The 14210-nt window shown below is 47.4% G+C and overlaps 2 protein-coding genes across 2 annotated transcripts in view; one reads left to right on the forward strand and one right to left on the reverse strand.

Moving 5' to 3' along the window:
- Window positions 1–736: 736 nt before the first annotated feature.
- Window positions 737–2108, reverse strand: RXFP3 (relaxin family peptide receptor 3). Its single transcript, XM_074856348.1, has one exon. The coding sequence runs from the start codon at window positions 2072–2074 to the stop codon at window positions 737–739; it is 1338 nt and encodes a 445-aa protein (XP_074712449.1). The 5' UTR covers window positions 2075–2108.
- Window positions 2109–10105: 7997 nt separating this feature from the next.
- The window catches only part of ADAMTS12 (ADAM metallopeptidase with thrombospondin type 1 motif 12), a 172552-nt gene continuing 168447 nt past the window's right edge, over window positions 10106–14210 (forward strand). Inside the window, exon 1 of the mRNA XM_074855397.1 lies at window positions 10106–10283. Coding sequence (XP_074711498.1) covers window positions 10160–10283 — 124 coding nt within the window. The 5' untranslated portion in view covers window positions 10106–10159. The remainder of the gene's footprint in view (window positions 10284–14210) is intronic.

Raw genomic sequence — 14210 nt, forward strand, 5'->3', positions numbered from 1 at the left:
GAAAAAGCAGATCCTGCACAGATCCAGAGGGGAGCACAGTGCTCCTCATCCCCTCTCTTTCCTAGGTCCCTAAGAGAGGGGAAAGGGGCCAAGCCTGAACTAGCAGGAGCCCTGTACCCACTTGTCCTGGATGTTCCCATCAGGGCAGTGTGAAATAGGACATAGGCTGCCTGATGCCTGTGCCCTCATGGAGCCCAAGGAGCAGTGACAACAGCCAGGCTGGCATCATTTACAATGCCATGCAGCAGTGAGAAAGCAGCCTGACTCCCTCCCCCTGCCATGAACACACACACACAGGGGTGGGGGGGCTGCTGGCCCCCTTGCTGCTTGCACCTCCAAGTTGGGGAAACACAGCTGAGGCCTCCCAGCCTTGCTCCACCCCACCCAGCTCCTCTCCTCCCTATTTTGACTTGAACATCCTGCATCCTCCTGTCACCCTCCCTGTTCCTCTTCCCCAGAACACATACAAGCACTAAAAAGCATCTCCTAGAGACACCCCAATCCCCAGTGCACCACCACTGCCTCCTCCTCTTGTTCTCCAGTCTGGGGGACATTTTCAAGGCATTTGCCATCAACAAGCTTCCAAGAGCAGACTCAACCCCAAAAGAGCATCTCTCACACAGAAGTGCTGCTTTACCCATCCCTCCTCCCCTTGTCCCTACCAGGCACTCAATATCCCAGGGCCACATCTTGCACAGACCCCACAGCCCCACCCCCCCCGAGCCCCCTGCCCATCTCAGCAGTGCTGCTCCGTGGAGCTAGCAGGCAGCAGATCATAGCGGCTGCTGTACATCACCACCCCGGGGGGGTAGTAGGCCACCTCCGGCTGGACGGTTGCAGCAGGGAAAGAAGCAGTGACGGGGTGGACAGGCACCAAGGCATGCAGGGCCTGCTCCTCCTGCTCGGGCTTTGTGGTGTCGGTGAAAGGGCGCATGGTGGTGAGGGAAGGTGAGGTGATCCTCCAGAGGAGGCTCTTCAGTGCCTTGCGAAACTCCCTGCGCATGAGGCAGTAGAAGATGGGATTGAGGCAGCTGTTGGAGTGTGCCAGGCACACACTGATGGGGAAGAGGTACACCTGGGAGAGGAAGTACTCAGTACTGAAGTGCACCACGTTGAGTTTGATGAGAATGCCCCAGGTTGTGAGCGCTTGGTTAGGCAGCCAGCACAAGAAGAAAGACAACACCACGATGGACACTGACTTAGTCACTTTGGAGCGGCGCTTGGTGCTGGAGCTGCTGCGGGTGCTGCCAACATGCTTGTCACTGATGAAGCGTACCAGGAGCAAGTAGCAGAGGCTGATGACGGCCAGCGGCACTACGAAGCCCAGCAGCACCTTCTGGATGTGGTACAGACCCAGCCAAAACTGGGCATTGTTGCCTCGGCCCTCGGGGAACTTGACAAGGCAGAGCACATCATCAAAGACGGTGGCAGTGGTGGAAAAAATGGCATGGGGCAGGGAAGCCAGGATAGCTAACAGCCAGATGAGTGCACAGAGCCACTTGGCAGAGCAGCAGCCCCGCAGTGGGTCACCTCGCCGCTGATTCTTCAAGGCTGAAGCCACAGAGCGGTATCGAGCCACACTCATGGCAGTGAGGAAGAAGACACTAGCATACATATTCATGGCCGTCACATACGAGACAATCTTACACATTGCCTTGCCAAAGAGCCAGTTGAAGTCCAGCGCATTCTCCACCGCCCAGAACGGCAAGGTCAGCACAAACTGGAAGTCAGTCACTGCCAGACTGGTCACAAAGAGGTTGATGGAGGACTTTCTCCAGCCTTGTTTGGTTTTCATCAGGTAGAGCACCAGCAGGTTGCCCACCAGCCCCAGTGCGCACACCACGGAGTACACCAGCGAGATGACAATCCGCACCACGTCGGAGCTGTCCCCCTGCATCCCGTCGGCTCTTTCCAGGTTGATGTTCTTGAAGAGCTGCAGTAAGGACACGTTGCTCCTGTTGCCCATCTGGGCGCCCTCCAGGGAACTCAGCGGCGCGTCCCAGTGCTCCCAGTCGGCTCTTTCCTTCATGCCGGCGGCTGGCGAGCAGGCACCGCGCTCGCAGGGCTCGTCCATCCCATGCTAGGGAGGGCGACGGGTCCGCGGGAGCCTTTTCCCAGACCCCCGAGCAGCAGCTTGGGAGGGCGGGTTGCCAGAGTGGTGGCGGGGACAGAGCCGGCGCCTCTCCTACTCTGCGGGTCCCCGCGGCTGATGCCGGTCCCGCGCCGCGCCGCGGTTATATCCGCGCCGGCGGGGCCGGGGCATGCGCGGTGCAGCGGCGGAGCTCTCCCGGGTGCTGAGAGCGGGCGGCCGCGCCCCCAGCCCACCCCCCCGCCCCCCCCCGACTCCCCCCTCGGCCCCGCGGTACTCACGTCGGCTTCATCCCTGCTGCTCGCCTCCCTCCTGCCCCACCCGCCTGGCCGGGAACCGCGCGTGTGAACCGGCCGGGCGGCGCGTTTCCGTCGGCTCAGTTTGGGCTGAAGTCCCCGACGCCACGCGATGCCCTCTCCCAAAAAGTCCGCTCAGCGGGTCAGCTCCTAAAGAAAGTCCCCTGCCTTCCCTCCTGCGCTTGGGGAGTGCTGGCGGCGACCCACCTCTGCTCAGGGTGAGCCCGAAACGACCCCGCGCTTTCCCGCCCGAGAAACCTCGGCACCAACCCTGGACGCACCGCGCTCAGGGCAGGCACCGACAAGCGCCCTTCCTGCTTTCGGGGCATCGGAAAACGGTGGCTGTCGCTCAGTTTAAGAATGAGCGGCAGGGACAACGGGGCCGGTAGCACGGCGTGCCTGGGCGAAGGCAAAAGCGGGCGCGACCCGCCGCGGGCATCAGCCGCTTCCCGGGAGGCGGAGGGGCGGCCGCGGGCTCCCAGCAGCCGCCCGCAGGGGGCCCCGGTGCGCCGGGACGCGGCGGCGGCCGGGACGCGGCCCCGGGAGCGGCCCCGGGAGCTCGGCAGCTGCCGCCGGCCCGTCCCTGCCCTGCGCGGTGCCCGACACCCGCTTTCCCAACGGGTTTGCAGTAGAAACAGAAAGCAGCCGACGGGAATAGGAACGGAGGCTTTCATCCTCCCGTCCTGCTTCTAAACCAAAGTGCGCATTGTGAAAGCGAAATCGATTCTAAATATACCTAAGTAAAGCACTGTGAATCAACCATCTGGGGGAGACCAACGAAAGATGTAACAAGCAAATTATTTCTCCACAGTCTTTAAACGCATTTACCTTACTGAAATGCCTGCAAAGACATCGTTGCGTGTGCCACTTGTTGCCAGCAGTCCGCTCATCACTCCTTTCTGTCTACAGTGACCCCGTAAAAGTATCAGCCAGATCATGGGAGTGCTAAAGGGGAACAAGAGTAATTAGGAAGTTTTATACATCATTCGATATTGCATATAATGAGGGTACAATTTACTGTAATTAGCAATGCAGTGCTCTGGGAAGGCTTAGCCTCCAGATTACTTGCTGCTCTGAATACATTGGTACTAGAATGAAACAAAAAAATTGAAATAATTTGCCTTCAAAAGGCTAATTGCAGCAGGCCTTGAAAAATGCACTCCTGACATTTCTTACCCACTTTCTCCAAATTATGGATTTTTTTTCTAGGCTTCCATACCTCTTAATCACTGACTAGGGTTGTGTACAGCTGGCATTTTCAATAGTAGGGCATTAAGTTGCATCCCTTAGCCTGCTGAATGGCAACAGTTCCCCAGATTCTCTCACCCAAAGTAAAACATCTTTGCAGTGAAACCTAACAACCTCATCAGCCCCATCAGTGTTGCACAGCTGACTGTAAAACAGTACAGGCAGAAGAAAAAAGCCAGGGATCCTTTAACACCAGTAATGCAACCAACCATATAAAAAGCAAAGTGAAAATGCCGAGTTTTAAACAGACTGACACCACTGCAGAGGTTCTGCAAATGGTACAGGAGGTGAAGTGCCCCCCAGCCCTCAGCAGCACTTGCTGCCTTAGCACTAGTGTCAGCACTTAACCAAAATAAAGCTTAGTAAAATATTTGAAATAAACAAGTTCCAGTTCAATTTCCCCCCTTTATTTAGTCCTTCCGTTATTAGGTCACAAGGAAAAAAATCATGTGTAGTTGAGCCATGCAGGGAATATGACACGTTCTCTTGGTAAAGCATTAGTGGGATGGACAGTGAAGAAGTGGATTTCTTCCAGATTGAATTCTGCCTCATTCTGATCACATTGTTACTGCCATGCCCAATTTTAAGTATTTCACTGGAAAAATTGCATAAACCATGTCTTGCATTAAATAACTTCTTCTACCATTTGACTATGTCCCTGCTTGGCACATCTTGTTGATACATGGTGGAAGCTGAACAGTAATAAAGATTTAGAAAGAGGAGGGAAATAATATTTTAAGATACGTTGCTTTTTTTGTTAGCCACCCAGAGAAAGCAACAGAGTATGAACTGAGGTGCCTCATGGGAACACTGGTATTGGATTTTGAACTCAGGGCTGCAAGTGTGAAATGCTTGTCCAGATTTTTTTCTCATATTCTGAGCAAAAATTCCTTTTCAGTCGTGGGTGGTTTGTCTTCTTCTTTCATCATTCTTCACCTCAGAGAAGAAGTTTTAGATGCAGGTTAAGGGAACTTGCTACACCCAGATGAATAATAAAATTTCACTGAATAATTTGTTCATCTCACCATCAGAACATTTTCACAGCTGGAAAAATGTTAAAAAGTCATCAGCAATTTTGAAAAAGTATTGCAAAATTCATCACGTATACTACCTAAGGGTTATTATTCTGGAAATTATTGTCTTCTATTTGTTCCTTATTTATTCCACCAATGCTGCTAAAGGCTTGTTGCTAATATATAACTATCTGGAGTCTTCTGTTTATCAAAGTTTCAGTGTAATTGGTGTTACTGATTCAATCTTTTTGAAAACTGTAATAGACTTGCTGGGCATAGGCTTTCAGATGTATTCTGGTGATAACAGGGAAATAATGGCTGATTTGTTTACTTTGGAAATCTTAAACACATCCTGTAGAGTTTTGTAAGAGGGTTTTGGGGGTTTATATAGTGCTATGCTAAAATAATCCATGGAGCCAAAGTTCCTAGTTTGTCTTCAGATAGCATCAATCTGTACAGTAAACTTAAAAAGCTTGCACCAGTTCAGACCACCAACAGGAACTGTGCATTGATTTTGACTATACTGTATCAGAGACAAATGTGTCCCTTCAGGTATCTGTCAAATAGCCTTTAAAAATGATTCAGATAAATACACCAAATAAACATTTGGCGCAAATGATATTTTTCCTACAATTTACCCCAAAGGATCCCTATAATTTTTCACTTCCTTTACAGACCTTGTACACAAATGAAAGATTGATTATGATTACAGTAGTGACTGAGCCAGCTGTACGCTGTTCTGAAATATTTTGGCAAGGGAGATGGCGTTATGTTTTCAATATGAAAGTTATTTTTGTAGCTTAAAGCAGATTTTTGAAATACTGAATGTATCACTATTTTAAATACAGAAACATGGGACTATTTCTTGGGGCATTTTTGTAGTAGCAAAGGATTTTATCTTTTTCTGTTCAACTGAAGAAATGAGTAGTAATAGTAAAGCTCTTGAACAGATTCAATTAAAAAGTTATTAATATATGTGTTACTTAAATGGGCTTTATATTGTTCCTAAAGGTTGCATTTTTTCCATGTAATTCTGTTTTGTGAATAATCATTTTTATGGCATTTTCTTCATATTGAAACAGAATTTTGGAGCAGGAGAAGGAAAGAGAAATAGGAAAAAAGGGACATTTCATATTTGTTTATTTCCTTAGTTCTAATTTCTAGAACCTATATGGTCTCCCTTTGGCTTTTTATGAGCTCAAGGGCTGCAGTCTCATGATTCTGACTAAACTTAGACAGTAACTGTTAACAGTTACATTTTGAACTGGATTCAACATCTCTAGTTTCTCCATCCTCAGAGTGAAGGTTTGGTGTGACTTGGTGTGTATCTACCATGGGAACATTTTCATTCAATTCTTTTCTTAAAAGTGTAGAAGGAAATGTATACAGGTTTCATTACAAAATGTCAGTTAGATAACACAATCAACATAATCAGTTATCTAGCTGAATGATCATACCATCACAGCTATGCTTCATGGACCACAGACATATTATACAGATACAAATTTTAATTGAAAAAAAAATACTTTAATCATGTTCACATCCTCCCCTCATTTGCCTTCTAGGTAGATCACTGAGAATGTATTTTCCTGGCACTAATTTTCATAAAAAGTTAATTTCAAAGTGACCTGTTGCTCCAGAAACATGCTTTAAAACTCGTAATAGGGATAGTAAGAGTGAATAAGGTTTTAAATTCCCATAGTCCAAGCACAAAATTATGTGAATTAGCTCACCAATTGCAAATAACAATCCACGTTTGAACACTGACGGGGAATCTGAATGTGAGCATTCCCCAAATTTCCATGTAGTAGAATCATTGACTACTTTAGAGTTTGCTTCATTCTGTTACTCGAATCTGCCCACAGACATATCATAAGTGGAATGAGTAACTCATGAAATTCCAAAATCTTTAAAGGCTATAATTGAAATGGAAGTTGAGAGATCCAGTGGTGTCTCTGATTCAATTACCAGTTAAGAGGCTGTATCTATAAATGAGAAAGAGGGAATAATTTAAAAAAAAATAAAGTACTACAAAATTCCATCTAAGTCTGTCTCAGAAAAAAAATCAATGGATGTACAATCATGAGCAAACTCCACAGAGTCTTTGGGATTCAGAATTATTCTCTTTCAGTTCATCTCTCTGCAAACACTCACTACCTTTGACACAGCCTGCTACATCACATGTGATTCATCTTCTTAACATTTCTAGCCCAAGCAAGTTGTTAAACTGCCTGTATAGTTAATAGTCAGATCTGGACAATGTTTCACTTTGTATGTGACAGAAAGAGATGCATTATCCTCCAGAGGTATCTTCTTTCCCTACTGACTGGAGGAGCAGATGAAAAAGTGTATATTAGATGCCTTTAGATCTTTAAACTTTGGGCAGAAGAATCTCATTTCTAGTAAAGCAAAATTTCCTGTCTTCATCTGGGCTCCATGTTGTAGCAACTTCTCAATGTCAAATCGTATCATTTATGTTGCTGTTCTGCACTGCTCATAACCTCTGCCTTTCTGTCTCTCTGTACACATTTACACAAGCGTATACATTCCTATAACACATTTATTTTACTCCTGTCCTGGAAGTCTATTTAAATTTAAAAGAATCCTGATATTGATTGTGCCTGGACTGAGAATCTAGGCTTGGCTGTGTTTCTTGATCATGTATCTTTTTCTGACCACCTTTCAATAAATGTACAGGCTTTTCTGTGTTGAGCTGCAGTTACTGAACTGCAATACCTTTGTTGCCAAAAGAACACAGCTGATGTGGTGGCGTATTATTTTTCTTTTTATAATTGAGGTTGCATTATAAAAAAAAATGCCCTTACATTCACAAAAGGCTCTAAAACCTCAGGTTATGCCTCTTTTGAACAGGAAACCACTAATTCTTTATAATTAGATTTTTACAATTCTTTGTGAATAAACAAATAGTTTAATATACAGGTATCTTATTTTAATAGCCTGCAAATGCTCTTCTGAATCAGGTCTGTAGTGACAAGACACAGCGCTATAAATTCTGTTCACTTAAATAGCTGGCCTCAGTATGTCCTCACAGCAGGAAAGTGCTTTCTACTTGTGCCATTCCTTCACATTTTAATTGTATGTGACTGTGTCAGCTACAGCCACAGCATCCCTTAAGCAGGAATGCTACTGTCCCCCAGGGTATTTTCTGACATTACACCAGTGAATCATTTCTTCTGTGTATGTGCACACTGGCACAAAGCCCATGGAGTTATAGAGGATTTGGATCAGATTCCCACAGTTCTTTCTCCATTCTGTATGACTTTTGCATTTACAATTTTTGGCTATTAAAAAAAAAATCAAATCAAAAACCCCACATTCCCACAAACCCTCTTGAATTCCTAAAGCTTTTATTTCTCCATCATTTCCTGATTTTTTTCTTTCTCTCACTTGATGCTGTCTGGAGAAGGGATAATGGAAGAAAACAGGCAGGAGCAACAGGTTGAAAGAGTTAGTCCAGAAGGAGAAACTCTGTAGTCTCAGGAAAGGGCGGAAGGAAAAACATCTGCTTGGAGAGCATTAGAGGCAACAGAAATTAACTTTTCCTGCTGAGGAAGAAACCAAGATGGAATCTTGCATGAAAAACTAGTTGCTTCACATCAGACACAGTGAACACCTACCCAAAAAGATGACTGGAAATTGAAGCAAATAGTTAAATGCCTCTCACAGAAGGGCTGTTCTTCTGGTTGCCTTCAAGAAGCTTGTTAAACCAGTACTTTGTAAACATACGCCCATCCCTTGAACTTTCACCCCTACTTTCCAGCACTCCTAGCCTGTTCTGCTCATTTTATAATCCTTCTTCTTTTTATTCCATTTACTGTAGATACTTCCTTATTCTCCAATTTAATTATTTTAAAATATTAACAGCAAATTGTGTAGCTTGTTCTATGCAACAGTTGTCAAGTCGTTCTAAAATGTTAAGTATTATAGACATACCAATTTCAGATCACGGATTTAAATTAATTTTTAATTTAATTTCAGAAAGTACTGATCAAGAGCTAAGCAGGCTACAATATCCAGTGACACAAACTAGACTATTCAAAGAATCCTAATGGCAAGCACTACAGGAAACTTGTTGCTGTAACAGGCAAGATGTTACTCATATGGAGAATTTATGGATGGCTATATTAGAATGAAAAAGTTTGCAGTGAGCAAATCTCTTGGCAAGTGCTGTTGGATATCAAATACTACACAAAAATCACCCTCTTTCGCATGGTCTGTGTCCTTCCATTAGCTAGAAGAGAGCACATTATGACTCATAAATCAAATACCACTCTTTTATAAATATGTTCAGTTTCCAGAGTTATCATGGCTCACGCCTGGGACAAGCCACATTTCTATCTGATTTAGAAATCCTTGGAGTTTTAACTCTTTCTTGCATTTTCGTTCTCTGGAGTTTCAGATTCTCAGTTCTCACAATCCAGGCAGCTGAACTGCGACAGCCATTTGCCTTTGGGAAAGTTTGAGCAGAGAAATGAGCATAATTAAGCACAGATTGCCATGAAACCACCCAATAAACCCACGGTGCAGTCAATTTTAAGCAGAGGGCTATTGAAGTGGATGAGGAACTCAGCCCAGGCCTCAAGGACGGGACAGCACCAAAGCTGTGCCCTGGGCACCCGCCTGTGGCACCTGTGGAGCAGCGGCCGGGCGGTAACCGCGGCTGCGTGAGGGGATCCTCAGTGGAGAGTACACGGCTCGCACTGAAAAATGAGGGTGCCCAGGCTATTAGAAACGCTCCCTACAAAGGAAGGGCCTTCAGAAGTAACCCCAATGTTACAACACTGTTAAAACGCAGGGACGGCCTCAGCGCCCCGGGGAAACAACCTAGAAGCCAGGCTCCGGCTGCGCGGGGGCGAGAGGCCCTGGCCGGGCCCTGGGGGGCCGAGGGCTCCGGGCACCCCGGGCGGGGCGAGGTCCCCACCGTCCTTTGCCGCTGCGGCGGGAAGTGGCGCAAAACGCCTCAAACACCCGCGTGCCTCCAGCGCTTTCGCCACAAGCCGGAGGGGAACCTCCGCCTGGGCGGCTGCGGAGCTGCGAGGCGGCGGTCGGCGCCTTCCCGCGGCCCCTCAGCGGAGACCCGCAGCGTGCGGCCGCGGAGGGGAGGCAGCCTAGTGCGGGACGGCCCTCCCCCAGGGCTGCCGGGGCTAACGCCCCACCTTTGCCGCTGCGGAGGGCGGGGTGGGGGGGGCAGCAGCCCCTGCTGGTGGCCTCTCCTCTCCTCCCTCCCCTCCCCGCTGGCCCGGCCCGGTTCGCTCCGGCGCGTTAACCCCGGCGGCGCCGAGGCGGGGGCTCCCGGGAGCGGCTCCCTCCCCACAGCCCTCCTTCCTCCGCCGGCAGAAACCAGACACCGGGACGGCCCCGCGCAGCCCTTCTGGGGAGCGGCGCCTGTGTCCAGGCGGCGCCCGGAGGCCGCTCCGCCGCTGCCCGGCCATGCCGCGGCCCGGTTAGGCGTCGGCGGTCGCGGCGCCCCGCTGGGAGCCTCCCGCCGCACCATGCCATGTGTCCGGCGGAGCCGGGCGGCACACGTCTTCTGGCTCCTTGTCCTTCAGGTCCAAGCGCCCTGCCTGGGCAGGGCCCCGCCGGCCGGCAGCTCGCTCTTCCCCGACGGGAGGCAAGGTCAGTGCCGGCGGGCGGGTCGGGGTGTGGGGAGTTCCCCGGGCAGGGCGTGAGGGAGAGCGGATTCCCGCCGCCGCCTGCCCGCCGCGCCGCGGGTGTGCTTCCCGCCGGCCGAATCGCGGCTCCTCGGCGCTGCTGGGGCCGGAGAGGCGGCGAGCCGCGCTGTACCGGCCCCCCGCCGGCCCCGGTTTGGTGTTAGCGTGACTGCCCGGGCTCTCGCGGGGTGCGAGCTCGCCCCGCTGCCCTCAGCCCCTGCTGGGACCAGACTCTTGCAGCGAGAGCACACAGCTCTGGCTGTGCCTTCCTGCTGCTTTTTGGAAGTCATTGAGTTGCACTGTGTAGGTGATGGTATTGCTAAATCTTGCTTTTTGCTCATCTTCCTCCTTAAGAGGCATCTCTCTAAATACCAGAATCGTTTTGTACTACTAAACTGAAAAAGTTTACAGTCCTGAGTATTTATTTCTTATTAAACAAATAATCACTTCTGTACTCCAGCAACACAAAGTACAGAAGAATTAGTGTTACCGGGGTGTAAAACCCACTGTGAGCTATTCATATTCAGTGATGATGATAAATTAAAAGCGCGGCTTCATCTGCAGGAGGAGTCTCTTGATTAACTTCATTCCCCCGGTTGGTACTGGCTGCACACCTCCCTGGGGGAGTGTAAACTCAGGAATTTTATCATGTTGCCTGTTTAAGGAAAATCAGAGAATCAGCTCCCAGGAGAGAAAAATTATGATTAGCTGGAAGACACTGCCTGGTGGTAGAAGACTCGAAAGTGTAGGACGAAATTTTGCTTCCTGAAAACCTTCCTGATACAATCAACAGCTGTGGTGCTGTCAGTGGGAGAGCTTGAACACGGAGGAGAAAATCTTCTGTGCCCCTCATAGATCACAGAAAGGAAAAGTGGTTAAGTAAGCTGCCTGAAAAGTGAACAATTATCCTGAAGTTAGTTCCTGCTGGATTCACTTAAAGTGAATGCAAACAATCATTGCATTCCTGTGACTCTACCTGGGACAGAATAGGGATGGCTGTGTTGGCACATAGTAGCTGTTCAGTTGTCAGGCATTTGGAAATGAATGTAGAATTAATTTAACTTTCTAGGCATGAAAAGCCTAGGCTTTTCCAAGAGTTTGCAAATAGCTTTGTGTAAAGGAACAGTTCAAAATTTGGCTGATTTTTTGCAAAGGAAAATTGAAAGCAGTGCTATGTGCGAAGGACTAAAATTTGTATCTCACATAGCTGAAGTGAGTCTTAAGTGTTGTGCTCCCTCCACATCCACGACATGGCAGATGGAACAGTTCAGGATGCCCTTGCTGAATGTTGAATGCTCCCTGCTGTGGGGCTTTGGAGTTCAGGGTGTTTTCCTGGGTACAAAGTCTTTCTTTGGCACAGGAAGATGCTTCCTCCAGAGATGAGCAACACTATTTCCTATCCCAGGGAATTGTTTGAAAAGAAGCCAGAGGGTCTGAGGGGCAGATGTAGATGAACTACAAAGATGGAGATGAAACAATAGCAAATGATGATGTGTCACATTTTATAGGAATTTTGTCATAAAGCATGTTATCTATCTAAAATAAATTGTGCTTTTCCTGTCATGTGTGACAGACTGTGTATGTTTTTATCCTAGTTTATTCACTTTGTGTACAGCCGTTCTTAATATAGGCAGTTCTCTGCCGTGTGTAGTGAGTTTGAATCCACAGAGGAGCAGAACAGGCAGCAGTGGTTTTGAATATTATCAGATGTTCTCAGTGATGCAGAATTAGGAGGATCTGCAGGGAAGTTTTCTCAAACAACTTAAACAGTTCTTAGACTCATCAAACAGGCGTGAAAGGCCTGAAACTTGCTTGTCCAGTGTACCTGGAAGGGCCTGTGCAAACACTGTGACTGCAAGGCAAAGTACTGGCTTGAACGTGTCCTGCTCAGTGTGATGTTTTGGTCTTGCTCATGGCACCCGTGCAAGCCGGCATGCTCAGGGTGCAGTTGTGGAAAGACGGAGTGTTCTCTGGAGCTACACAAGCCACCCAGGGAAGTCGTCCCTTTCATGGCCTATAAATTCTGAGCAGTGCCACTCAACAGGCAGGGCACCCCTGGAGTGGAGAGTATTCTAGGTGGCCCAGGAGGATGCTGTGACATGCCAGCCCTGAGGCTTGTCAGTGGCATTGGGATAGATTCCCTCCATTTAATGTTTGCTGACACTAACTTTTATGGGAACCTGTGGTGTTTTAATATGAATTAATTATTACTTTAGGAAATTGGGGCAGTCACTGTTGAAGAATACAACCCTTATTCTTGTGCAGTCTGGGTTGCATGTATTAGGTTATTCTGTTTGTTGCCTCTGTCTTCTAGTTGAGTGTTATTCTCTCCTAGAAGGGCAGAAAGGTATCACCAAAATTATACCTCCTATCTTTGTTATCGACTCTTCTTCAGCTAGAAAGGCCAAACAGAATGTTAGACTTAATGTGGAGCTCCGTAAATTGTTCTGTTATTGGTAGGATTGCCTTTGCTAACCTCTACCCAATAGCCTAGACAAAACTGATGATGATTACTTGCAGAAACACTTTTAGCCTCATCTTGTTAAACTTTGTGGTATTGTAATCTTATTCTCCCTGATCTTTTGAAAACTTATTAATAATTAATTTCTGCAGTTATATTACAGTATATTATTACTGTGACATAATTCCCCTCTCCAGTGGCTAGCATTCAGAAATCAGTATTTAAGGAGTGGGTGGAAGAGGTTAGACTCCTCTGTTTTGATAATCCTGTTGCCACCAGATACTTAGGCATTATTTTTCCTTTTATTGATGATGATGTCTAATTTGCTTTAACGTCTACAAACTAATTACTGTAGTGATGAAACAAAAAACTTCCTTTAATAGTTTGAAGTCCAAAACTGCAGGTCTTTCGTCTTGCAGGGAGCTTAAAAGTTAAGCCGCAACAAATTAAGCTCAAGACATCAAGCAGAGGCAAATTGCAGAGTGACAGCAAATGAGTAAGTTTTCCTTCAGGCATTTAACTTGATTATTTCATGAGTTGTACTGAAAAAACATAGAAATGGGGGCCTGGTCTTGCAGTGTTCTCTGTTAGCCTGTCTTTGCTAGCACAATATGGGATGTGGGACTTCCCAGAAGTCTTATAATTCAACCTCTGCAGGTAAGCTGTATTTATGTGATTTCCCCCTCTCTTCTCCCAGCCCATTTTTTATTTCACTCTTGAATGTGAGGAAAGGAGGACCTTGTCTTAGCTTCAGCTGCTGAATTGTCAGGCAGGTGGCACCCATTGTGCTATCTACAGGCTGTGTAAATTGCAGGCGTGAAGGTGTGGAATGGGTTTTCAATGTCTCAGTGTCTCCTGTGCTCATGGGGGCAAGGGCAGGAGATGTCTCTCAGAACTTGTTCTAGGTGTTAGCCTCCATGTTGTCAAAACCTGCCACTGTGGAGATCTAAAAGCCCACTCCTGTAGCTTGTCCTGCAAAGGCACAAAGTCTTTTGTAGGCTGGTATGAAGGCTTGTCTATAAAGGAATCTGTTGTGTATGAGGATAAACTTGCTTCTGAAATAAAGATACTACTGAGACAAGGCCAAATTTCTCATGTTGTATATGTGCTGGGAAGTGGGGTTTTAAGTGTTTTGGATTTTTTTGAGTTGGGAGTGTGCCAGTGCATGTGTCTCAGGGATCTATGGCCTAAGGAAACACAAGCAGCCACATCTCATACTGCAGCTAATGAGGACAAAGGAGGTATGTTCCTTCCCAAAGGGGATAAATCCAGATGGCGATCTGTCTAAGCATGATTTGTCCTGTGTAGCTTCGAAGGTGCAGGCAGTGGAGAGAGAAGTGTCTCTATAAGGATTGTCTTACAAGTCCTAGGGAGAAGTAAATTGCTCTGCAAGTACCTGGAGCAGGCTAATTGCTTTCTTAACCAGCTTAA

This window comes from Strix uralensis, chromosome Z (assembly GCF_047716275.1).
Source record: "Strix uralensis isolate ZFMK-TIS-50842 chromosome Z, bStrUra1, whole genome shotgun sequence".
In the NCBI taxonomy this organism is placed as follows: Eukaryota; Metazoa; Chordata; class Aves; order Strigiformes; family Strigidae; genus Strix; species Strix uralensis.